This window comes from Nyctereutes procyonoides, unplaced genomic scaffold (assembly GCF_905146905.1).
Source record: "Nyctereutes procyonoides isolate TBG_1078 unplaced genomic scaffold, NYPRO_anot_genome, whole genome shotgun sequence".
Classification (NCBI taxonomy): domain Eukaryota; kingdom Metazoa; phylum Chordata; class Mammalia; order Carnivora; family Canidae; genus Nyctereutes; species Nyctereutes procyonoides.
Window position 1 is genome coordinate 45,921,001 of NW_026575020.1, and position 25,530 is coordinate 45,946,530.

The 25,530-nt window shown below is 55.1% G+C and overlaps 1 protein-coding gene across 2 annotated transcripts; it reads left to right on the forward strand.

Annotated features, from left to right (window-relative positions):
- Positions 1–134: 134 nt before the first annotated feature.
- Positions 135–19,874, forward strand: LOC129515675 (angiotensin-converting enzyme). Of its 2 annotated transcripts, XM_055334676.1 has the most exons (25): positions 135–1,116; positions 1,626–1,793; positions 2,346–2,442; positions 3,322–3,465; positions 3,922–4,113; positions 4,688–4,785; positions 5,190–5,362; positions 5,757–5,980; positions 6,324–6,468; positions 6,693–6,791; positions 7,015–7,137; positions 7,428–7,639; positions 8,333–8,469; positions 9,327–9,485; positions 9,776–9,863; positions 11,871–12,014; positions 12,189–12,380; positions 13,502–13,599; positions 13,794–13,966; positions 15,997–16,220; positions 16,523–16,667; positions 16,971–17,069; positions 18,536–18,658; positions 19,016–19,203; positions 19,353–19,874. In XM_055334676.1, exons 1-25 carry the CDS (start codon positions 274–276, stop codon positions 19,580–19,582), a joined length of 4,518 nt encoding a protein of 1,505 aa, XP_055190651.1. In that variant the 5' UTR covers positions 135–273; the 3' UTR covers positions 19,583–19,874. The 2 variants fall into 2 exon arrangements, with proteins under 2 accessions (XP_055190651.1, XP_055190658.1); XM_055334683.1 differs by lacking the exons at positions 135–1,116; positions 1,626–1,793; positions 2,346–2,442; ... (7 more) ...; positions 7,015–7,137; positions 7,428–7,639 and adding an exon at positions 7,944–8,197.
- Positions 19,875–25,530: the final 5,656 nt, after the last annotated feature.

Genomic DNA, 25,530 nt, shown 5'->3' on the forward strand with positions numbered 1-25,530 from the left:
CCACTGACGGCTTGTGTCCCCAGTGGGAAGGGGGCATGTGTGCCAGCGCTCCCGTGCCTCTTTACAAACCCTCCCGGAACAGCCTCTCCGTTCCCCGCTCCTTTTCTGGTAAGTCCCCCCCTCCCCCCTCCCCTTCACCCCCACCTCGGGCCACAGGTGAGCCCGGGGCTCCGAGCCTCTCTCGAAAGCCAAAGCCGAAAGCCGAAACTTCCCCTCGCGGGTGCAGGCCACCCCCCCCCCCAGGCCTGGTGGAGAAGCTGGACCGGGCGGCAGATGAGCACCCCCGTCTCTGCTGCACCAGCGGCGCCGCGGACAGCTCCCCCACGCTGCCGCTCCGGAGCCCAGAGAGGCCGGGGGCCGTTCGGCCGGAGACTGAGCCCCGGGCACCGCCGGGCTCCCGGGTCCCCGCGCCGAGGCTGGGTGATGGCAAGGAGAGGGCACCGTGTGCTGACTTGGGGTGTTCCAGCAAACTGCTGGCTCCCTCTGCCTCGGAGGGGTGCGCGTGTGCGTGCGTGTGTGTGCGTGTGTCGCGGGGGAGCTCCCCCTCTCCTGCCTCCTCTGCGAGAGCCTGACCTGAGCCCCCCCCCCCGCCTCTCCCGGGCTGCAGCTCGCGGGGTCCGCCTTGGCCCCTCCCCGGGCGGGCGCCCCTGCCCAGGCGGGCCAGGAAGCGTCGGTCCCCGCCCCGCGCGGCTAGGCCCGCAGCCGGGGGACTTTGGAGTCGAGGAGGAAGCGCGGCGGGGCGGGGAGGTGGGGGTGTGTCGGAAGGCGGCGGCGGGGTTTTATAACCCGCAGGGCGGCCGCGGCGCGGGAGAAGGGGCAGCGCCGCGCACCGCGCACCGCGCCATGGGGGCCGCGCCGGGCCGTCCCGGGCGGGGGCCGCTGCCGCTGCCGCTGCCGCTGCTGCTGCTGCTGCTGCCGCTGCTCCTGCCGCCGCCGCCGCCCGCCGCCCTGGCGCTCGACCCCGAGCTGCAGCCCGGAAACTTTGCCGCCGACGAGGCCGGGGCGCAGCTCTTCGTGCAGAGCTTCAACTCGAGCGCCGAGCTGGTGATGTACCAGAGCACCGTGGCCAGCTGGGCGTACGACACCAACATCACCGAGGAGAACGCGCGGCGCCAGGTGGGCGCGCGGGCCCGGGGCGGGGGCGGGGCGGGGCCCGGGCGCCCAATCACAGGCCCGCGGCCCCGCGCTGGGGGGCGGGGAGCCCCCGACCCCGCGGAGCCCGGCAGACCCGCGGTGGCGTCCCCGCGCGGTGCCGGGCGCACGGTCCGTGCCCAGTACGAGCACCGAGGCGATGGAGCCGGCTGCCCTGGCCTCGAGCCCCCCCGGGGGCGGCGCCCCGGGACGACTCGGGCTGGGTCAGGGAGCCCGCCCGCTCCGGCCGCGGCCCCGGCGGCTTCAGCCTGCCCCTCACGGTTCCTGCCCCCGCTCATCGCCGCCTCCTTACCCTCCTCTCCACCCGCCTCTCTTCTGGCCCCCGTTTCTGCTCCACCGTCCACCTGAGGCCGATTCCCCCAGTTCCTGACCCCGCAGGCCCGAGAGGCGGCCCCAGTGTCCGGGAGCCCCCCGCCTTCCTCCCGTTTAAGGAGCCGTGGCCTCCCTGTATCCCCCCGCACCGGTGCCCGCAGGAGGAAGCGGCCCTGCTCAACCAGGAGTTTGCTGAGGTCTGGGGCCAGAAGGCCAAGGAGCTGTATGACCCAATCTGGCAGAACTTCAGCGACCCAGTCCTGCGAAGAGTCATCAGTGGTGTGCGCACCCTGGGCCCTGCCAACCTGCCTGTGGAAAAGCGTCAGCAGGTGGGCCCACGGGACCTGGGCGGCGGAGGCAGAAGTGGCCGGCTTGCCTTCCAGGGACCCCGGGTGCCTTCCAGGGACCCCGGGGGGGAGGCACCCTGGCTGCAGGAGAAGCCTCCGTGAGCCCAGGATGGCATCCTGAAACACTGATTTCTCTTAGAGATGGGGTGTAGAAAGTGAAATTCAAGTAAACGGATGAAAAGGGGGTTTTCAAAGTGTCTCCATCGTGGGATTTGGTGTATGGGTTTCTGAAAGACAGAGGACTGAGAAGGCATTGAGGCCAGAGAGCCGAGAGGGGTTTGCCCCCATTGCAAGGCGGTGACTGAACTTGGACTTGAACCCCATCCCAAATTCTAAGGACACTTGTTTCCGCATCCACAGGCTGCCCCCACTGGGAGGGGGATCAGTAGATTAGTGATCAGAAGTGTCCTGAGTGTCCTAGCCACGTCCCCTCTCCAGGCCTCCTTTTCATCCTAGCAAAGAGAGGAGAGGGGCGCCACCAGATTGTCTCTGGGGGTGTTCACTGCTAACATTTTCTCAACTCTAACTCTCCAGTACAACGCTCTGCTGAGCAACATGAACAGGATCTATTCCACAGCCAGGGTCTGCTTCTACCCCAACAAGACTGCCATCTGCTGGTCCCTGGACCCAGGTATGGCTCTGTCTCTATTGTCTCTGCTGGGGCTTCCCAGCCCTACCCCAAGGCCCAGCTGCACCCAGGAAGAGGGTGTGTTTAATGGGAGGGCCCTGAGGCACCTGGGTGGCATCTACCTTTGGCTCAGGTCATGGTCCCAGGGTCCTAGGATGGAGTCCTCCATCAGGCTCCCCGCCATAGGAGCCTGCTTCTCCCTCTGCCTGTGTCTCTGCCTCTCTCTGTGTGTCTCTCATGAATAAATAAAATCTTAAAAAAAAAAAAAGGGAGGGCCCATGGAGGGAGTGGGTAAACCCAAAGGTATTGACCTCCAACTAGGGCTGAACAGTCAGATGCTCCCACATCCCTGCTTCTCCCAGCAGACTGATTTCTGAAACTCTAGCTTCCAGCTCCCACACCATCCCTGCCTCCATGGGTGCTTTGGCCTCTCCTATTCCCACTAGCCTTATTCCTGGCCGCCTGTTTTTTTTTCCTTTCATGGGTCCTCTCAGTCTCCCCAGAGCCCTCCACAGGCCTTAGACCCCTTGTGACCCTCCTTCTCTCCTCCCACACCCACACCCCCCTCATCTACCAGGTGGCCTAAGGTTAGCACTCCAACCAACGAGCCGTGAAGGATCTGTCTGGGTTTTGGCCTCTGGACATGTCCTCTTTGTATCCCCTCCCTTAGAGCCTCACTTCCGTGGGGACAAGGGTCTCTCTTGAGTGCTTGCTTTGCATAGCTCCCAGCCCCATCCCACCCAGCCTGTGGGCAGCCCTTGCCTTTGGGGACACTGTGATGTTGAGGAAGCAGATAGAGATGGTGAGGACTAGCATGCGAGTTCTACTGTAGACCATTGCTGCCTTGGTGGAAGCAACTGACCCTGCTCCCCTGTGTCTCAGAGCTCACCCACATCATGGCCATCTCAAGAAACTATGCCCTGCTGCTCTATGCCTGGGAGGGCTGGCACAATGCTGTGGGCACCCCGCTGAAGCCCCTGTACCAGAACTTCACTGTCCTCAGCAATGAGGCCTACCAGAAGGATGGTGAGTTCGCCTACCCCATCCATGGTGGGAGTGAGTGCTGCCCTTCCCACCTTGCTGGGTGCTCCCCCATCTCCTGGCCCCATGGAGCCCAACCCCCGAGTCACACAGAGCAGCCATTACAATGACTCCATATACTGACTCAAGAAGGCACAGGTAGTGGACGGTGGAACCGGCTCAAGCCCCACCTGCCTTCATCCAGGCGGCTGTGCGGCCCTCACACTGCGCCTCCTGGCACACTTTGAAGCCCTAGTGCTCATCTTCACCTCTCCAGGATCTATCTAGCTGGAGTTGGAACAACCCCTAGTTGGAAAGTCTTAGAGCAGCAGCCCCCAAGCCGTCTTTCCTAACTAGCTGGCAGATACATGGGCCTGCAGCCAGGAGAATGGTGAAGCAGTAGCTGGGTGCCCCAGCCTGGGGCCTGAGCTGCACCCCCAACACTCCCCACCCTCCCCCCAGGCTTCTCAGACACAGGGGCCTACTGGCGCTCCTGGTATGAGTCGCCCACCTTCGTGGAGGATCTGGAGCACCTCTACCATCAAGTAGAGCCCCTCTACCTGAACCTCCATGCCTACGTCCGCCGCGCACTGCACCGCCGATATGGAGACAGATACATCAACCTCAGGGGGCCCATCCCGGCTCACCTGCTGGGTAAGAATGTCACCTTGCCTCCCTCCACGCGTGTCCCACAGATTGTCCTCCACCTGTGTCACATTCTAGAGCACTCCTGCACATGAGCCCATGTGGCTCACTCAACAACCCCTTAAGGCAGGTGGCCCTTCTCAATCGTCAGTACTCTTCCTACTTTTCAGACAGGGTGCCCAGGGCTGGAGGCACATTGACTTAGCAGAGGGCATAGAACTAGTAAAAGGTGGAGCTAGGAGTCACAGTGAAGACTTTGACTCCAGGTCCAATGCGGGAGGAATGATGATCTTAGACTATGTTCCAGGAAGCAAGCCCTTTGGAGGGCCTGCCTCAGCATCAGGAGTCGGGGACCCTAGTAGTATCGGGAAGGAATTTAGGCTCCCACTGTCAACCCTGGGGAACCCAGAGCATTTGGGAGTGTGAGTGGGCCTGAGATGCTGAGCAGGCTGCTACACTTGAGTGCCCAGGCTCCAGGTGCCAGGGACCCAGAGTCCTGCTCAGTGACACACCTGGGGAAGCGGGCAGGGAGGACACTGGCCAGGCAGGGAGCTAAACTGTCTGGCCTCCCTCCTCTGTCTAGGGGACATGTGGGCCCAGAGCTGGGACAACCTCTATGACATGATGGTGCCTTTCCCCGACAAGCCCAGTCTCGATGTTACCAGCACTATGGTGCGCAAGGTAAGCTCGGAGTCAGGCTGGGTGGGGGTAGCACACAGGAGTCAGACATGGGGAGAAGGGGAGAAAGAAGTCACATGAAGGAGATGGGGAGGGGAGGGACCTCGCTGCGTCCCTTTCTACGGCCTGGAGTGTATGTACAATCCGTGAGTTGAGGCCTGTGTCCTGGCTGAAGTGCCAACCCCCCGCCCAGGACCCCTCAGGTGAGTGGAATGTGGGTTAACCATCTACTTTTGTTTTCCCACTGTGGTTAATAGGGGCTCTGCTTCTGGGAAGGGAGGCCGCAGAGCAGAGACTCCCGTCATGGGAAAGGAGCCAACCCTAGGCCTGCCCCCCACCCACCCCAGGACAACCACAGTGAGCTCCCATAGCTGGTCCCTGACTTGTACCTGCACACCCCCCACCAGGGTTGGAACACTACGCACATGTTCCGGGTGGCAGAGGAGTTCTTCACCTCCCTAGGGCTCTCGCCCATGCCTCCTGAGTTTTGGGCAGGGTCCATGCTGGAGAAACCAACCGACGGGCGTGAGGTGGTGTGCCATGCCTCTGCCTGGGACTTCTACAACAGGAGAGACTTCAGGTCTAGACATGGGAGGGAAGGGGGGGGTGGTCTGGAGCTCCAGGAAGGGTGGGCTCGCTGGGCACGGAAAAGCCAGTTTCCAGGTCTACCTTCACCCCAGCACCAATACTGTTTGGGGGCCGCTGGGTCTCTTCCAAGGCCATTGGGTGTATGAGACCCTTTGGGCTGCCCTCCCTTGGCAGCTTTGGCAGGTGGCGGCTCTGTACACTGGAGTGGAGGAGAAAGACCTGAGTGTGGGCTGGGCAAGGCAAAGCATTTATATGTTTCCACCAGCTCCTTGGAGGCGCAGGGCAGTGTCCGCTTGGCTCCTTTCCCTTAGGTGCCAGCCTCCCTGTGCTCTCGCCCTTGCCCTGCCCTATCCCTCACCTTCACGCTCACCATCTCTCTGCCCCAGGATCAAGCAGTGCACGCGGGTTACAATGGACCAGCTGTCCACGGTGCACCACGAGATGGGCCATGTGCAATACTATCTGCAGTACAAGGAGCAGCCTGTCTCCCTGCGCCAAGGGGCCAACCCCGGCTTCCATGAGGCCATTGGGGATGTGTTGGCGCTCTCTGTCTCCACTCCTGCACATCTTTACAAAATTGGCCTGCTGGACAATGTCAGCAATGACATAGGTATGGGAGGTGGAGAGGACCCAGCCCAGCCCCACCTGGACCCTATTCCAGCCCACAGCAGGACAGCTTGCCCATGCTCCCACCTGCGCTTCCTGGTTCTTCCTTTCTGCCCCAGGTCAGGAGGCTCTGGGGATCCACCTGGAGCCTCACAGCTCACCCCAAGTCCCAACTGGACACTGCTCAAGGACCCTCTCCCAAGCAGGGCTCTATGGTCGTGAAGACTGGCCTTCCCTTCTCTCTGTCTGCCGACTCTGCCTCCTGCTGGCTCCTGCCCAGGCCCACCCTATCCAGCTGGACTCCCATCTCCTTCTGACCTCACTCTTCTCATCTTGTCTTCCAACAGAAAGTGACATCAATTTCTTGTTAAAGATGGCACTGGAAAAAATTGCCTTCCTGCCCTTCGGCTACTTGGTAGACCAGTGGCGTTGGGGGGTCTTTAGTGGGCGTACCCCCCCTTCCCGCTACAACTTTGACTGGTGGTATCTTCGGTGAGTAAAGAGGGAGCAGGAAAGGGCCTAACCCCAACGTGGCTGATGTTATCTCCACTCTTTTCCCTACCTATTCTTTCCTACCTAAAACTCCCTCCTCTAGGAAGTCTTCCACCATTCACCAGAAGGGGGAAGGGACAGCCTGGTGGGAACACCTGCAAAGGCCAAAGCAGCAGAAGTGCACAACACTTCTGTCCTAAGACAATTGAACCACTCTCTTCTAGAACCAAGTATCAGGGGATCTGTCCTCCAGTTGCCCGAAATGAAACCCACTTTGACGCCGGAGCTAAGTTTCACGTCCCAAATGTGACACCATACATCAGGTACTAGCGGCCCCCTCCTACCCAGTTCTGTCCCACCATTTGTCCCCATGATCCTCTGCTCCCTCGCCCCCAGAGCCTGAATTTAAGTAGGCCTCTCTCTTGTGCCCGCTGGCTTCTCTCTTCTCCCCTAAGGCAGCCCCTTCCTGCCCCGGGAGGAGCTGCATGGGGCCTGGGCGAGGCACCCCCCCTCCCCGTCCCCCTAATGCCCCTCCTGTACTGGCAGGTACTTCGTCAGTTTTGTCCTGCAGTTCCAGTTCCATCAAGCCCTGTGCAAGGAGGCAGGCCACCAGGGCCCGCTGCACACGTGTGACATCTACCAGTCTACCCAGGCGGGGGCCAAGCTCCGGTGTGTAGGGGCATGGGGAGGGCCAGTGGGAGGCGAGGGGAGAGGCAGGAGGGAGATGTGTCTGGAAAGCGACAGGCTGCTCATAGGAGAGCCACGGGGCTCCTGGTGGAGGGTGCCTTTCTTCCTTTCCACACCCGTCTGCCTCTCATCAAGTATTTACGGAGTCCCTGCCCCCCTGCCAAGCTCCTATTCTCCAGAGTTCTGCTGTTGCTGTTCTGGGAGGTGGGCCAGAGGCCTGGCTGGGATGCGGGCCTGAGCCTCGTACCCACCGTGCCCACTCTGCCCGACAGGGAGGCACTGCGGGCAGGCTCCTCAAGGCCCTGGCAGGACGTGCTCAGGGAGGCGATTGGCTCAGACACCCTGGACGCTCAACCACTGCTCGACTACTTCCAGCCCGTCAGCCGATGGCTGCAGGAGCAGAACAAGCGCAACGGCGAGGTGCTGGGATGGCCAGAATACCAGTGGCGGCCACCGATGCCCAACAATTACCCACAGGACATTGGTAAAGCCCTGAGTGAGGGTGGGGCGGGTGCTAAAGTGAGTTCTCAATTCCGGGCTCCGGACCCAGGCCCCTTGTTTCCTGGTTCCTGGTTCCTGGTCAGCAGCAAACAGCTGGGCCCTGGCACCCTACCCCAAAGGACTGTGCAGCGCCCTTAGCTCATCACAGGGACCTGGGGGGAGAATGGGCATGTCTTTTTCCCCAGCATTCTAGGGAGGGTGTGCCTAGATCTAAGTGCCCCCCCCGGGGGGGGGCAGGCTGGTAGGCACACTGCTCTATGAGGTCACATTACAGGCTCCACTCTTATTGGCCAGAGGGCTGTGGCTACAGGGCTCTGCTGTCCTGCGGCCATGGGCCAAGGTTGGGCTGCTCCAGGACTGCCTAGCCTCTTTCTCCTCCTGCTCTGCTGTGGGCACCCTATGCTGGTCCCCAGCCAGGAGGCCACCTACCAGGTGACAACCACCCAGGGAACAACCAGCCAGGCAAAAACCAGAAGCCAGACAACAACTCGCCAGACAACTCACCAGGCAACAAGCAGCAGCCAGACAACCCAGAGCCCAAGTGGTAGCAGCTGGGGGGCAGGACGGGGCCTGAAAGGAAAGGAGCAGGAGGTGGGGGCAGTTCTGGGGGCAGAAGCAGGCCAACCTGCAACAGAGGGCAAGGGGAGGCCTGTCTGTTTCCCTCTCTGTTCCACAGGCCTGGTGACCGATGAAGTTGAGGCCAGAAGGTTTGTGGAGGAATATGACCGGAGATCGCTCGTGATATGGAATGAATATGCTGAGGCTAACTGGAACTATAACACCAACATCACCACAGAGACCAGCAAGATCCTGGTAGGGGGCCCCCTCCATGCCCTGGACTCCCACGGGCACCCACACTCACGCACACGTACAGCACATATGTGCTCCTCCCCTCAGGGGACTGATCCTCCAAACCCAAGGCAGAGCCAAATGCCCCCTCCTTCCCTCAGTGTGGCTGCAGAGGGGTGGGGCGAGGGGAGCAGAGCTGTCAGAATTTGTGAAAAATCTAGATGGAATATCTCAAATAATACTCGGCTTCAGGTTTGGGTGGGCATCTACTCAGTGCCTAACAAAGTTGTCTTTCACTAGCAAGTAATCTGCTGTTAGTACTAGAATGGTTTGCACATAAACAGGTGATGCTAAGGGTGGATTTTTAGATTGACAACCCCTTTTTGCCACCACAGTGAGGGCTAGCTTCCCCTCACCCCCTTCCCGCCTGTGTGGTAAGCGCAGGTTACACCTAGGTGAGCCACAGAGAGCTAATGTTTTTTGAAGACTATTGTTTGTTGGCCACGATTCCTTGATGCTTTACGTCTCCTGCCTCCTTTGTTCCTCAACAGCCTTCCAAAAGTAGTGATCTTATTCACATTTTACAGAAGGGACCCCGAAGCTCAGAGAGGCCACAGAGCTAATACCAACCTTCTCCATCCTAACAAGTTACAGGCTGGGCTTCCCCTTCTCTACCCCAGCCAGGATATGTCTTGTGTGACTATGGGTATCCTCTGAGGGACATGTACCGCATGCAAGACATTACAGACAGTCCAGGTTGAAGAGCAAAGGCAACAATCTGATAAAACAGCCCCCCGCCATGGCAGCCCCCAGTCCCCTCCAGAAGTCCCCCTTTGACACAGCTCCTGGGCCTCACGACATGCCTCCCCCTGTACCTTCAGCTGCAGAAGAACATACAGATGGCAAACCACACCTTCAAGTTTGGCACCTGGGCCAGGCAGTTTGACGTGACTAACTTCCAAAATGCGAGCATCAAGCGAATGATAAAGAAAATTCAGGACCTAGAACGGGCAGCGCTCCCTGCCAAGGAGCTGGAAGAGGTATGTGGCTGTGGCTTGTGGGGAGCAGGGAATGGAAGATCCAGGACTAGGACCAGGTCCTGGCTCAGGGGAGTGAGCCTAGTACAAGGTCTGGCCTTCGTGCTGCTTCCTCTTCCTCTATCTGTTGTGACATCTGCCGTGGTGACATCACCCACAGAATTACTGAGAAGGGAGCACCTTTGGGAACACACTCCCCCAGCTCCACGGCACCCCCCCACCCCCCGGGTGGTGCCTGGGGCAGAACGGGTAGCAAAGGTTGCAGCTTGCCGCCTGTCTTCTTCCTCCTGCAGTACAACAAGATCCTGCTGGACATGGAAACCACTTACAGCGTGGCCTCTGTGTGCCACACCAACGGCACTTGTCTGCAGCTGGAGCCTGGTGAGTGCACGTGGGGAACGAGGGAGATGGGGGAGGCTGGCGTTGGCAGTGTTAGGGGTGCTGGCCCTTGGAGAGGGTCAGGTGCTCCTACCTCGTGGGGGACTCACTCGCTGTTTTCTACCAGTGGGGCTTCTCTGCCACCACTTAGATTGGGCACGTACTTCATCTCCAAGCTGATCGTAGCCTTGTATCCACCCTTCTGCCCCCTCTGGGCCCTCCCTGGATTCCTCTCTATTCCTCTCTGCCCTCTGCCTTTCAAAGTAGGAGGTACCTCAGATTTGTCTGTTGAGGGCTTAGATCCCCAACTAAGGATAGTAACTCTAGGTACCTTCCTTCCTTCACCCTGTGTCTTTCCCACATTCTCTGGCCTCCTCCTTGCTCCCCCATCTCCCAAATTGAAGCCACAGCTCATAGAACCCATTCCCGTCTTGAAGGAATAGACCAGCTCTTGCTTATCCCCTTTCTCTCTCCACATTGGCTGGTCCTTTTAACCTTCTTCTCTTTGAAAGAGCTCACCCTGGACACCCAAGTACCTGCACACAGATATGTTCCCTTCTCCCTCCTGACCCATTCTCCCAAGGGATGGGGAGCCAGAGGCATAAACATTCTTCCTGAGGAATCGCTACCCAGAAACCATCTCTTCCTGGCCCTCTGCCCAACTTCCACATTAGAACAATGACAAATAGAGGGGAAATGGAAAATAAACAGGAGAGAGAGACAGTTTTCCTGAGACAGGGTTTGGCCTACGGTTTGTATACATGGGGATGCACGCACAGTGTTGCGGGGGCGTATGTGTGCTGTGTGCATGTGTGTGCGCACGGTTATGGAGAAGAGCGTTAAAGGGAGTGTAGCCCTCAGCCTCTCCCCACCCCCCACCCCCCACCAATTAGCCTCTTAATCCAGACCTGGGCCATCAGATCACTGCCATTAGTAAGATGAAGAAGCACCCACAAAACAGAATACTCACATCAGCAGAGGGCAGAGGTGAAATTCTCCAAATATGTTTTTTTTTTCAAACAATTCATTGGAATGTACTTTCTCTGTGAGAAGGAGGTATCACGAAGCATATTCCAAAACAGGGAGAGAGCACAAGTCAGATAATGAGGTGTGCATGGCCCTGAATGGTTGTAGCCTTTCGGCGCAGGCTGGTGGCCAGGAAGGGGAGCCACCACTGGTCTGCGTGGGGCTTCGGAAATGACATGTGAGCTCAGGCCATTCTCGTTCCGGCTCCGCCCCGTGCATGTCAGCTCCATGCAATCCATATGGAGGAGGCTACACACGCGGCATGGCTTTGACAGGACACAGAGCCGGGACTTCTGGCTCCCTGACGGTGCTGGGATGGCTCTCTGTACTTTGTCTCCATGGCTGTCCTTGTATTCCGTCCAGTTCATGAGCAGTTCGTGAAAGATGTCCTGGGTCCTGTAAGGACGCAGAGACCAATGAGGCACACACCCTGCTCAGGGGCCTCATGCTCCCATTAGATTTTTTCACCCCCATGAATGTTGGTTTACCCCCATTTTACAGATAGGGCAAGGGGGGTCTTGTGACCTGTGAGGTTATTCTGGGACACTAGACAGGAGCTTGGGTCTTGTGACCTCCAAACCATTTGTCCTTCCCACGGAGGGATGAGCAGGGAATCAGTGGGCACCAGTAGGAGCTCCAGGGTCTGGACCTTTGCTTTGTGCCTGGCTGGGCCACTTCCTGGCTGGGGGGACCTGCCATGTCACCAAAACACTCATGTGAAAACCAGCGCACCCCTCACAGGAGTGTTGCAACCCCAACATGGTGGTGTGCCCCCTAAGCCTGAGGCGGCTGCCCTGTGGAGGCCTTTCTAGAAAGTACACCACCCTTTCTCCCATTTCACTAGACTTGTTGCCTGTACAGGCCTTTTCTCGAGTCTCACCATGCTTACCCCAGCTCCAAACCCCTGTGACTGACTTCGCCTTATAAGGAGGTGGGAGGGGAGTCAAGGGCTAGAGGCTCGAGCCATTCAACCCATCCCTGCAGATCTGACGAATCTGATGGCCACATCCCGGAAATATGAAGATCTGCTGTGGGCCTGGAAGAGCTGGCGAGAAAAAGTGGGGAGAGCAATCCTCCCTTTTTTCCCCAAGTACGTGGAACTTGCCAACAAGGCTGCCCGGCTCAACGGTAAGTCCCTCCTGCCAGTATCACTAGCTCTCTGGTTCCAGCCCTACTAGGGGCCTCTGAAGCATCCTCTGAGCCCCAAAACTTGATGAGAGGGAGGTCCCTAGAGGAGGTGGGGCTGAGGGCACTCCAGGACTGGTCGGGTGTCCAGAGAGCCTGGCCACATCCCCTCTGCAGGCTACGAAGATGCAGGTGACTCCTGGAGAGCCATGTATGAGATGCCATCCCTGGAGCAAGACCTGGAGCAGCTTTACCAGGAGCTGCAGCCACTCTACCTGAACCTCCATGCCTACGTGCGCCGGGCCCTGCACCGCCACTACGGGCCCCAGCACATCAACCTGGAGGGCCCCATTCCGGCTCACCTGCTGGGTGAGGACAAGTCCTGGGGGGAGGGCCAGTGCTGTCCAGAGGGCAGAGGGCAGGCTGGGGGGGATCTTTGGACAGCATGTCAGGTGGCTGGAATGAAGATGTGAGGCCGGAGCTGGGGTGGGGTGGCAGATGGGTGCAAGGAGATGAGCCCCCTGCTTGCTTTGAGCACCACAATTGCTACAGAGCCACATGGGGCAGGTCACCCGGATGGATCAGTGGAGGAATTTACAATAATGATGCAGGAGACCATACCACCCAAGATGGCAGCTCAAGATGGCATAACAGCGGGGAGGCGGGGGGTGAGGAAAGGCTGTGAGTTAGACCTGGGGCCTCCCCATAGGTGGCATGTGACCAGAGCCTTGAAAGATGACAGGCTCGGACAGACGGAATGGGAGATGTAGTGGGAGGAAGGAGAAGAGCAGACACAAAAGGCTCAGGCTAAGGGGAGTTAGGAGAACAGAGGAGAGTATGGAGAGTGTAGATCCATCCCAGCTTTTGGACCCTCGTTTTTTTCAGGGGTTGTAAACTGAGATGCCCTGAACACAGGAAGTAGGTAGTGGAAGACAGAGAGGGGTGGTGGAGAGAGCAGCAAAGCCAGAGGCTATCGGGTTCTTGTCCCCGTCGGGCCACTGAGAACACATCCTTGGAGGGCTTGTTACTGTAAGCAGAGGCCAGACAGGGCCACAGACCATTCGCCAATCATGAGGGAGACCCCAGAAATTCATCCAGGTTTGGGGACCTTGTAGCCTAAGAGACCAGCCATCCTGGATCCCACTCAGGTGAGACCAAGAATATCAGAATGGACATCAGCTTGATGACTGAGGAACACAGAGCCCGAAGGGGAGGCCCTGTGCCCAATGGCCCTGGGAATGGGGGCAGAGCTGGGGCATAGAGCTCAGACCTTGGCACTCAGAGCCAGTAATGACCTGGTGGGCAGGATGTGCAGGCTGGAGACAATGCATATCAAATGCCTAACACAGTTGGCAAACAGTAGGTGCTCAAGAGACGCTGTTAAGATCCTAAGACTGGGATCTGGTTCCTTCTCCATGGGTGATGGTGCTGAGTGTAGGAAATAACATCTGTCTCTCCCCTCTCTCTTCTCTTCCCCCATCTGCCTCCAGGGAACATGTGGGGTCAGACGTGGTCCAACATCTATGACTTGGTGGTACCCTTCCCTTCAGCCCCCAAGATAGATGCCACAGAGGCCATGATAAAGCAGGTGCACACTGGGCCCCTGGTCACATTTCTGCTCCTCCAGGGCAGCCCCAGGGCACAGGGGAGGGGAGACCTCTGCCTCAGTGGGACAGGAATTCCCCCTGGCTTGGCCCTCTTCCAACCCCCACCCTGACTGCAGCACACAGTCTGCTCCCTTCGTCCCGCCCCCAGTTTTGGCAGAGCTCCCTCTGCTTGCAGGGCTGGACTCCCAAAAGGATGTTTGAAGAAGCGAACAATTTCTTCACCTCCCTGGGGCTGTTGCCTGTGCCCTTTGAGTTCTGGAATAAGTCAATGCTGGAGAAGCCGACTGATGGGCGGGAAGTAGTGTGCCATGCCTCCGCCTGGGACTTCTACAATGGCAAGGACTTCAGGTGTGTCCAGGTGGCAGCCAGGGGACCATATCCTGAGCCCAGTGGGCCAGGAGATGAGCCAAGTAAAGGTTCTACTATTGTCCCCTCGGCCAGAGCAAGCAGAAGCAAGTATAGGGACCAGAGCTTAGGATGAGGGGTCAAGAGCATTGGGCCTGACCCTGGCTTGGCCATTCGCTTCTGGCAGGGGCATCTTGTCTACCAGGTGAGGGTCTTCTCGGGCCCTGACCAGTCCTGGGTGAGAGCGCTGTGTGAGCTGCCTAGCTTTCCCTCATTCTGGGGCGTCCCCTGCATATCGCAGGCCATCTGTGTGGGTGTGTGTGCCTTGATACAGAGAAGAACCTGAGGGCACTGAGGACTTCACACAGATCCACCATCGTCAGAGGCTCAGAAGTTGTCTTCATCAGAGAATAGTTATTTATTGCTGCAGAACAACCACCCCAAACTTAGTGATATAAAAAAAATTGTTCATGTTCATGATTTTATCAGTCAGGAGAGCAGGCAACATGAAGTGGACATGGCTTGCTCCTGCTGTACAATGATGGAGACCTCAGCCGGGGTGGCTCTGATGGCTGGAGATGGCGGGGTAGCTCAGTGGGGCCATCTGTCTGGGGACTCGGTTCTGGCCCTTGGTTGGGTTCCTCGTCTTTTCTCCATGTGGCATGCGCTGGGACAGAAGGGATCAAGTCAAGTTGGCTTCTTTATTCAGATGCTGGGTCCTTGGACTGGGATGATTGGAGCAGCTGGGGGTTGGTGGGACATCTCTGTCTCCAGGCTAGCCTGGGCTTCCTCCCAGTATGAGAGTCAGGTAGATTTCCTACTGGGCACTTGGCATCCCCCAGAAAGAAGGCAAAAATAGCCAGTCCTGCTAAAGGCTAAATCCAAAACTGGCAGTCACTTCTGCCACATTTTATTGGCTAATGCAAGTCACAAGGCCAACCCAGATTCAAAGGAGGGAAAGAAGACCCCATATCTTGGGAGAAGTGGCAAAGATGATCTGCCACAATTGACGAAGTGTCTTCTTATAAGAGTGGACACAGAGAGACTAGAACAAACCAGCCAGGGTTCACTGGATTGCCTGCCCTTGGGCCCTTCCTCCAAAGGTATGAGGACTTCAACTGTAGGGCTAGATGTAGACAGAATCTGGGGGTCTTCCCTTGTATGAGGAGTCATAGGAGAAGATGGACAGACCCCAACCTTGGTGTAATGGGGATGCTGGGAAGCTCTTCCCCTCCCAATACACTGACAGAAAAACAGGGTCAACTGAACTGAAGGGCTCTGAAATCCTCATCGAGGATTTCACTGGCTCACAAAAGAGAATGAGGAAAGGGACACCTGGGTGGCTCAGCGGTTGAATGTCTGTCTTCGGCTCAGGGTGTGATCCCGGAGTCCTGAGATCGAGTCCCACATCGGGCTCCTTGCATGGAGCCTGCTTCTCCTTCTGCCTATGTCTCTGCCTCTTTCTGTGTGTCTCTTATGAATAAATAAATAAATAAAATCTTTTAAAAAGAGAGAAAAAATGAGGATAGATAGGAAGGTGGGATCTCCAGCGTGGACAGCTCTGCAGATGACATTTCAGCCCTAGCCATAGACGTCCTAGGGTGAATATGTTTGCTGGTGTTGGGCACATGGGATGCAGAATAGAATAGCTCAGAATAACTGTTGTTTGCTCCAGGAAGCCTAAGTCTTAGAAGAGACAAAATGTGTGCATGAAAAACAATGGAACCCACATTCTAGAAACTCCTACACTAATAACTGAGTGTCCCAATGCCTCTAGAGCATGTACTTTGCACAGTTAGAAAACATGGCAGCAGTGAGGGCTGGAGTTATTGAGGGAAGTTGAAGGCAGAGAGTGGCCTGAATGACCATGCTTTAGGGGCTTCCAACCCTCAGATTCCCTCTTTCTCAGGCTTACTCCATGCCTCCTTTGGTTTTCCCTCCCATAATGCTGTTTCCTGCACAGAGCATTGATGGGCATCTGCTCTGTGTGCAGTAAGGACAGCAGATGCCTTTGCCCCGCCCCCGTGTTCCAGGATCAAGCAGTGCACCACTGTGAACATGGAGGACCTGGTGGTGGCCCATCACGAGATGGGCCACATACAGTATTTCATGCAGTACAAGGACTTGCCTGTGACCTTCCGGGAGGGCGCCAACCCTGGCTTTCATGAGGCCATTGGAGATGTGTTGGCACTTTCCGTGTCTACCCCCAAGCACCTCCACAGCATCAACCTGCTGAGTAGCGAGAGCGGTGGCTACGGTGAGACAGGAACGGGAGGTCCTGGTGGGCAGAGGGGCTGAGAGGGGGCAGTGCGCTTGGGAAGCAGGGAGAGGACACTCGATGGCTCATAGACAGAGGCTGAGACAGAACAACGGAGAACAAGGATGCCACCAGCAGGGTGAGCCGGGAGGATGGAACCCACATACCAGCCCAAGAGGCAGGTTGCTAGACCCAGGGGGATATAGCCCGCTCCTGCACTCTCCACCCGCTGCATACCTGTCCTGGCTGAGCCGCTGTGAGATGGCTGGAGATCTGATGACCAGCGTCCCTTCCCTCTGCAGAGCAAGACATCAATTTTCTAATGAAGATGGCGCTTGACAAGATAGCCTTTGTGCCCTTCAGCTACCTGGTTGACCAGTGGCGCTGGAGGGTATTTGATGGAAGCATCGCCAAGGAGAACTACAACCAGGAGTGGTGGAACCTCAGGTGCTAGAATGCTCGTGTGGGGGCCTGGGGTGGAGGGTGTCTCCATGGGTGTCTGCATGTGTGAGTGTTCAGGTCACTGTGTCTGTACAGGTAGTGCATGTCTGTGTGTGTGTGTGTGTGTGTGTATGTATGTAAGTGATGAGGTGCACAGGGGGTGATTGTGCAGAGAGGCACAACATACCAGAGTCTGGGGTGTTCTGTGTAGCTCCAGGGGCAAGGACTACCCTTTACTTAAAAAACACCAACTCTCCCTGACTTGATTCTCCCCAAACCCTCCCTTCAATGTTCCTTTCCCCTTGGCAGGCTGAAGTACCAGGGCCTCTGCCCCCCAGTGGCCCGTTCTCAAGGGGACTTTGACCCAGGGGCCAAGTTCCATGTTCCTTCAAGTGTGCCTTATATCAGGTAAAGGGGAAGGGAAGAGGTCATTCTGTATTCAAAGTGCCATCACTGCCCTGTCGGGGGCTCTCTGTCCAGTGACCTGGGGGACCTGGCTGAGTGGCACGCTGTGCTGAGGCCACTCACCTGCAACTAAGGTTCCGTTCACTCTTGTTTCACACTTTTGATGTGATGAGAGCCTCCCCCTCCAGGAGTTGAACACAGAAACTATTATAATTGGCTAATGGTTACAAGACCTTGGTTGGATAGTTAACATTATTAACTGTGACCCATAACTTTGGCTAGATCATGACCTAAGCACTGCTTTGTTTTTAAACAAGATTGTTATTCCTTTACTATATATTCAACATATTGCCCATGATATCATTTGAGTTGTACCTGGAAGAATGTCTATATAGTAAAGCAAGGGTTAGAGACCCAGTTGGATCTGGGGCCCTCCCTGGGAGGGAAGAGTCTGGAGAGACCTCAAGGGGAGGGGCCAGGTGTCTCTGAGCTGCAGGTAGGCTGAGGCCACCTGTGAGGCAAAGCAGAGGGTGGTGAGGGCTGCCCCAGGAGGGCTGTAGCCACCTCTAGCCCTTGCCACCTCTATTCCATGGAAGCCCAGTGAGGGAGGGCTTGTGATCACTGTGCCCACCTTTCCACCTTAGCATCTGACATGATGTCAGCATATAGTCAAGAAACAACTGTAGGGTGGGTGAATTGTGCTCCCAGAGTCCAGGAAGGGAGAGAAAGCCTGCTGAGATGTTCCAGAGAACATTAGGACCAAGGGGCCCCAAGGGCATCTCAGAACAGGCCCAACCTGGGCAGTGGACGAGTATGACCTGTAAGGAGCACCTGCCTTTTCTGCTGGCTTCCCAGCTCCCAAGCCAGCATTAGCTTTCACATGGAAGCCAGTTGAAGATGATTCTCTAGGCAGCGTGGGCAAAGGAGACACATTCCAAATTCTGACCAGCAACCTTGGCAAAGCACTTTTAAGAAATGCCAGGAAAGTCAGTGGCACATGGCTTGTGCCCAGCATTCAAAGTGGGAGGCCTGCCCTGGTGGTTTGGGACATTCTGAACCCAGGGTAGAGAGGTTGCTCTGGACTTGACTGGCAGATTTCTACCAGGGAATCCCTGCTGTTTGGGATGAATGCAGGTGACCCTTGAGGCAACACCTGGCCTCTACTTACATCGACCCCAGGAATCAAGACCTCACTGCCTTGGAAGCAATCTGCCAAATCATTGAAGGGCTCTGCCCTGACCCTCCTCACCTATGAGTGATCCCAGAGGCCCTCAGAACAGGTCCTCCTGGGATGTAAAGGGAGCCTCTCGGGTGGGAGGCATGGAGATGGGGAGCCTTGATGATCCTGAAGACCCGAGGGTGAACTCACCCTGACATGCTGGCTGCAGTGGAAGATGAGGGGCGGCCAGGGGTCAGGGGCTCGGGTCCTCAACCACCCCCACCTCACCCCATGCTTCCCTCTGCTCCAGGTACTTTGTTGGCTTTGTCATTCAGTTCCAATTCCATGAGGCTCTGTGTCAGGCAGCTGGCCATAAGGGCCCCTTGCACACATGTGACATCTACCAATCTAAGGAGGCAGGGAAGCGCCTGGAGTGAGTCTTCTCTGCCTTTCTTCTGACCATTCCCCACCCTCTAACTCCTCAGCTTTGAGGAACCCGGTGGGGCTCTTCTGGAAACACCCACCAGTTTGGTGCCTGGACTGGGGATCCCAGGTGGAGCCTGTGCCAGGCCTGCATGTGGCATCCCAGTAGGAAACTAGAGCCTTTGGGCCCCAGTCATCCCTCCCCTACCCCCGCTCCCACCCCCAGACCCACCCCTGCCCTCCCAATCCCAAAGGAGGTTTAGGCTATGAAGGGGGGGATGGCGGGTGGGAATTAGGCTGGGCCAGGAGCAGTGAGCCTCTCCACCTGTCCTTCTGACTCGGTTTCCTTCTTTGGTGCTCCCCCCAGGGATGCCATGAAACTGGGCTTCAGTAAGCCGTGGCCGGAAGCCATGAAGCTGATCACGGGCCAGTCCAACATGTCTGCATCAGCCATGATGAACTACTTCAAGCCGCTGCTGGACTGGCTGCTCACTGAGAACGGGCGGCACGGGGAGAAGCTGGGCTGGCCTCAGTACAACTGGACGCCAAACTCTGGTACTCCCCCCCCCCCCGGGCCGGGCCCTCCCCCGTTGAGGCGGGCTGCAGTCCCAGAGCGAGGACAGGGAAGCCAGCCTAGGGAGCCCTGGCCGCCTCGGCCGCCTGCCGCCGGCCCACCGTCTGCCCCCCTTGCTTCTCCTGCCCAGCTCGCTCGGAAGGCCCCTTACCGGGCACCGGCCGCGTCAACTTCCTGGGCCTCGATCTGGAGGAGCAGCAGGCCCGCGTGGGCCAGTGGGTGCTGCTCTTCCTGGGCGTCGCCCTGCTGGTGGCCACCTTGGGCCTCACCCAGCGGCTCTTCAGCATCCGCCACCACAGCCTCCGCCGGCCCCACCGAGGGCCCCAGTTTGGCTCCGAGGTGGAGCTGAGACACTCCTGAGATGACCGATGACCGGGCCGGGCCTGCCGGGGAGCGTCCGCCACCGAGAGACCCGACCGGGGGCTCGGGGCCGTGGGCTGAGGACCCACCACTCCTCTCACGGCTCACCCCAGCGCGCCCGCCTCCTGTCACCCCGTCCCTCCTCACCACGCCTCGAATCCTGTGCTGACGATCCGCCCTCCGGACCACAAACCCCCGTGGCCCCTGCCCCCGAGTCCCCGGGCAGCAGGCCACCTAACATGGAGCCCCCTCCCAGTCTCTCTGCGAATACAATTAAAGGACCTGCCTCCCCCATCTGAGTCTGTGTCCCTCGTGGGGAAGCCAGGGACAGGGACAGGGATGCTCTCCGCCTCCGGGCAGTCAAGTGGGTCACTTCACTGGGCGTCTTCATCATCCTCCAAGAAGAGCCTGGGAAAATGCCCCGGAGCGCTGGCCCCAGCGCCCACCTCTAGCCCAGGCAGCCGGCCAATGTCCTGCCATGGCAGGCGGCCCCTGCCAGCCTCGGCACCCGCCCAGGAGGACTCTGGGAAGCAAAGGGGGAGCAGACATTCTGGGTTTCCGGCCTTCCATTTCCACGAGCTTCAGGAGCCCTGCCCCAGCTGTTCCCATAAAATGGCAGGTCCTGAATATGGAAGGCTCCCGGCTGTCCTCTGGTTGCCTGGGGGAGAAGCCTTGCATGTGTCCGACTCACGGAGGGTGTGGAACGGTTCCCTTACACACCTCAGGCTCCTGCCTGCACCAGCGCCGTGTCTCCTTGTGTCACGAGACAGCGTTCCCTGAGTATTGCCCGTGGGCTCCAGGGCCAGATCCCTTCACCTCAGCTGGAGAGGGCCCCAAAGCTGGCAGGGCTAGTGCTCACGCAGGGAGTCACTGCCAGAGGCTGCCCCTGCCCTTCCCCCGAACTCACACACTCGCCCTGAGCCTTCCCTCGAGAAACCAACGTGGGCTGGAGGAAGTAGAATTTCGAGGGACACTTTCATAACTTCAATCTACATCTTTATTATAGAAAAATGAGAAAACAAACTATGAAGAAAATAAAAGCCCTTTATATAAACCCCAAGAGATATTCACCATTGACAGTTTTGGTGTCTATCTTCCCACTGTTTTTTCTCAGCACATGTTTTAAATGAGATTATAGTATATTCACAGTTATTTATCCTTTTTCTAGTTAACATACAATCTATTTCCCGATATTTAAATGCTGAGTCTTGGGACACCTTGGGTAGCTCAGGGGGTTAGGCATCTGCCTTTGGCTCAGGTCATGATCCCAGGGGTCCTGGGATCGAGCCCCACATTGGGCTCCCTGCTCAGTCGGGAGTCTGCTTCTCCCTCTGTCCCTCCCCCTGCTCATGCTCTCACTCTCTCTCAAAGTCTCTTTAAAAATAAATAAATGCCAAGTCTAGAACCTGACCAAATGGCGTTTGGCAGTTTGCCAGGGCCAGGGGCTTCCACTGTAAGCCTGGCCCCCTCTGTTAGGACCCTGGGCTGAGAGCCTGTGCCTAGCTTTGCTGATGCCTTGACCCCAGCCAGGCCAAGCCTCAATAACTGTCCCCTAATATCCTTTAGTCCTCAGGGTTTTTTAACCCCGCAATCATCTCCAGCTGCCCTGTGTGTTCGTCTCTGGGTGTATTTATGTGTCTTTGTGTACATGTGCACGCGCGCCTGTGTGTGTGTTGCACATAGACTAGGTTGTACAGGCCTAGTCCATGGAGCAGGATGTGGAGCTGCGGTATTTTGGATATGCAGTCGGGGAGAAGTTTATGAATACTTAGGACAATGGAATTTATAAACATCTCCTCTAAATAGTTCCAAGCCTTCTACTACCAATGACTTTTTAATTACTCTCCTTCCCAGCCTGATGTTTCAAAAGCTCCTTGTCTGCTAGACAAAGGTCATTGTCACAACACCCGGTTTCCTATCCTTGTGAACATAGGGGTTTATACTGCCTGTCACAGCTGTTAGAATAGCATGAGGGCACCAGCATTCAACACCCAAAGGTCTGAGCCACAGACTGAGGAGGGCAAAGAAATTTAACATTGGGACATCCTGATCAGCCTTATCCCCTCAGTCTTTTGAAATATTAAAATTGCTTAGATTCCTGTTGCTGCCTCCTCAAGTGAGGAGGATAAGACTGGGTCTACCTGGAAGAAGGCAGAGGAAGGGGAGGGAGTGGCAGTAGAAAGAGAGACCATTCTGGCATCTTCTTCCAGTGACCCTAAAATCTGAGGCCTTCCCTGTGGTGCCTCTACTGATGTCTGACAGTCGATCTCTCCTTAGTGACCAGCTCTTACCTATGAGGACGAAAGGTAGGTCTGGTGGCTGGACGGTGCCTCTGATCTCTCAAACCCCCTTTTGTTCCACCCTGGCTCTAACATTAGTATATCTGGTGGCTTTGGATTAGGCCTGAGTCAAATCTTATCTCTGTACTTACTGCTTATGTGACCCAGAGAACTCCATTTTCTGAGCCTATAAAACAGTTCTTACAAACCCTCTCATGATTTTTTAAAAAGACTTTATTTATTTATTTATTTATTTATTTATTTATTTATTTATTTATTTATTTAACAGAGGGAGAGAAAGAGAGAGAGAGAGCACAAGCAGGGGAGGGGCAGAGGAAGAGGGAGAAGCCGACTTACTGGCTGAGCAGGGAGCATGATGGGACTCAATCCCAGGACTCTGAGATCATGACCTGAGCCCCAGGCAGACACTTAACTGACTGAGCCGTCCAGGCACCCCCTTGCTCATGGTTCTCATCTCCTTCTCTGTCCTGAGTTCCAGGAGATTCCCCAGTCATGTCTTCACAGGCCCCAGTTCTGCATTTCAGTCTGCTGCTCTACCTGTCCATAGGGATTTTCACTGTTCCAATTTAATAACTCTATTTTTCATTTTCACATTTCTCTTTCAAATCTCCTGTGTGTTCACAAAAGCCTATTCTTGCTTCATGGGTTTTATTCCTTTTTATCACTTTAAGATCTGTATTTTTTTTAAGGTGTGGTAAAATGTACATACCATACAATATACCATTTTAACCATTTTTTAAAAAGATTTTATTTATTCATGAGAGACACACAAAGAGAGGCAGAGACACAGGCAGAGGGAGAAGCGGGTTCTCTGCAGGGAGCCTGATGTGGGACTCCATCCTGGAGTCATGCCCTGGGATGATGCCCTGAGCCAAAGACAGATGCTCAACCTCTGAGCCACCTAGGTGTCCCCATTTTAACCATTTTTAAGCGTGCAGTTCAGTGGCATTGAGTACATTCATATTGTCCTGCAACCATCTCTACCTATCTGTTCAGGTCCTTGCTTTCAATTCTTTTGAATATGTGCCCCAAATTGGAGTTGCCAGATCATATGGTAATTCTATAATTTTGTGAGGAACCACTGTACTTCTTTTCATGGTGGCTGCACTATTATACATTCCCAGCAGCAATGTGCAAGGGCTCCCAGTTTTTTCACATATTTGCCAACAGGTGAGGTTTTCTGGGTGGTTTGGTAATAATCATCCTAGTGATATCTCATGGTTTTGATTTGCATCTCCCTAATAATTAATGATACTGAGCATCTTTCCAAGTGCTTATTATCCATTTATGTCTCATCTTTAGAGAGATGTCTATTCAAGTCCTTCTCCCACCATTGAATTGAGTTGTTCATTTTTTTTCATTGTTGCATTTGGGAGTTCTTTATATTTTCCAGATAGTAATCACTTACCAGATATGTGATTTACGAATGTCTTCTCCCATTCTGTGAGTTGCCTTTGTGCTCCGTTGTTAGCATCCTTTGATGTGCAAAGGTTTTTAAAATTGATGAAGTCCAGTCCAATTTTGGTTGTCATTTTTGTCTGTGCTTCTGGTGTCCTATCCAAGATGGCACTGCCAAATCTAATGCTAGGAATATTTTCCCATATGATTTCTTCAAAGAGTTTCATGATCTTAGCTCTTCTGTTTAGGTCTTTAATCCAGTTTCATTTCATCTTTCCATATGGTATAAAGATCTATATTTCAAGTCTCTTTCAGATTGCTCTAAGACTCGTCCTTCCTGAGATGTGTCTGTCATCTAGCACAGGCTCTGGAGACAGAGCATGTGGACTTGAGTCCCACCTCCACTATTTGCAAGCTGTGTGATGGTGAGAAAGTTTCTCAAACTCTCTGTGCCTCAGTTTCCTCAACTGTAAAGTTGATCACGGTACTTACCTCATCTATTTTTCATGAGAATCCATATACTAAAAGCTCTTAAAGGGTCCCTAGCACCTGGGAAAGTGATCAGAGGGTACTGGTGGTCGGTCACTATTGAGCCTCACTTGTACTTTGTAGTTCTGACCTATGAGCCATCTCCAGTGGCAATATTCTTCTGCAAGGTCTCATGCACACAGCATGTGGCATGTGTTGTGAACATGTCCCCAGGGTCAGTTTTTTTTTTTCCTAAAGATTTTATTTACTTATTCATGAGAGACACACAGAGAGAGCGAGAGAGGCAGAGACACAGGCAGAGGGAGAAGCAGGCTCCATGCAGGGAGCCCGACGTGGGACTCGATCCTAGGCCTCCAGGATCAGGCCCCGGGCGGAAGGCAGGCACTAGACCACTGAGCCACCCAGGGTTCCCCTCCAGGGTCAGTTTTATGATTGCTTCTTGCAGGGCCCCCACTCACTGCTACCTGAACCCTCTCTGTCTCCTCAGCATCTGAAGAGTTCTCTTTCTTGCTTTGCATCTCAACCCGTATTTTGCATTTTAAAAAGCACATTTTGGGGCACCTGAGTGGCTCAGTCAGTTAGGTGTCTGCCTTCAGCTTGGGTTGTGATCTCAGGGTCCTAGGATCAAGCCTCGTGTGGGGCTCTCTGCTCAGCAGGGAGTCTGTTTCTCAGCAGGGAGTCATTTCTTCCATTCGGGATGCATGTCCCAAAGTACCTGAGCCTGGTTTGAGCACCAGCTGGCAGGACCCCGGCTCTCTGCTAGCCTTTGGTGACTCACCACTAGCCTGACACACTTAGTTCGGCTCTTATTTTGGCTCTCATTCTTCCTCTGTGTTTTCTCTCTCTTCCTCTCTCTCAAATAAGTGATTTAAATAAGATATAATTTTTTTAAAAAAGCACTACTTTTTAACCTCAAATAGCCAAAGCAATCTTGAGAAAGAAGAATAAAGTTGGAGGTGTCACCCTTCCTGTTTTCAAACTACCCTCCAAAGTCATAGTAATCACAACAGTGTGATATCAGCATAAAAACAGACACATAGATCAATGAAACCAGAATAGAGAGCCCAGAAATAAACCCACCCATATATGGTCAATCTATTTAGGACGTCAAGAACATATGATGGGGAAAGGATAGTTTTTTCAATAAATGGTGTTGGGGAAGCTGTATAGCCACATGCAAAAGAATGAAACTGGATCCCTATTTTATACCATACCAAAAAAATCAACTGAAAATGGATTTAAGACATGAACATAAGGCCAGAAAGCATAGAACTCCTAGGAGATAACATAGGTTGTAAGCTCCTAGACATTGGTCTTGGCAACGATTTTTTGGATTTGCCACTAGAAACAGAGACAACAAAAGTAAAAATCAACAGGTGGAATGACATCAAAGTAAAAGGCTTTAACACAACAAAGTCAACCATCAACAAAATGAAAAAAGGCAACCTACAGGGTGGGAGTAAAATTTGCAAATCATGTATCTAATAAGGGATTAATGTCTAAAATATATAAAGAACTCATACAACTCAAAACAAGCAAACAATCCAATTAAAAAATGAGCAGAGGGACTGGGTAGACATTTTTCCAAAGAACACACAGATGGCCAACAAGTACACGAAATGGTGCCCGATATCACGAATCATCAGGGAAATGCAAATCAAAGCCACAATTAGATAGCACCTCATGCCTGGTAGAATGGCCATTATCAAAAGGATAAGAAATAACAAGTTCTGGCAAGGACATAGAGAAAGGGTACTCTAG

Coding starts and splice junctions, on each gene's coding strand:
- LOC129515675 (XM_055334676.1), top strand. CDS start 274: ATGAGCACCCCCGTCTCTGCTGCACCAGCGGCGCCGCGGACAGCTCCC. Junction 2,443..3,321: donor CTGCTGGTCCCTGGACCCAG/GTATGGCTCTGT, acceptor CCTGTGTCTCAG/AGCTCACCCACATCATGGCC. Junction 3,466..3,921: donor TGAGGCCTACCAGAAGGATG/GTGAGTTCGCCT, acceptor CCCTCCCCCCAG/GCTTCTCAGACACAGGGGCC.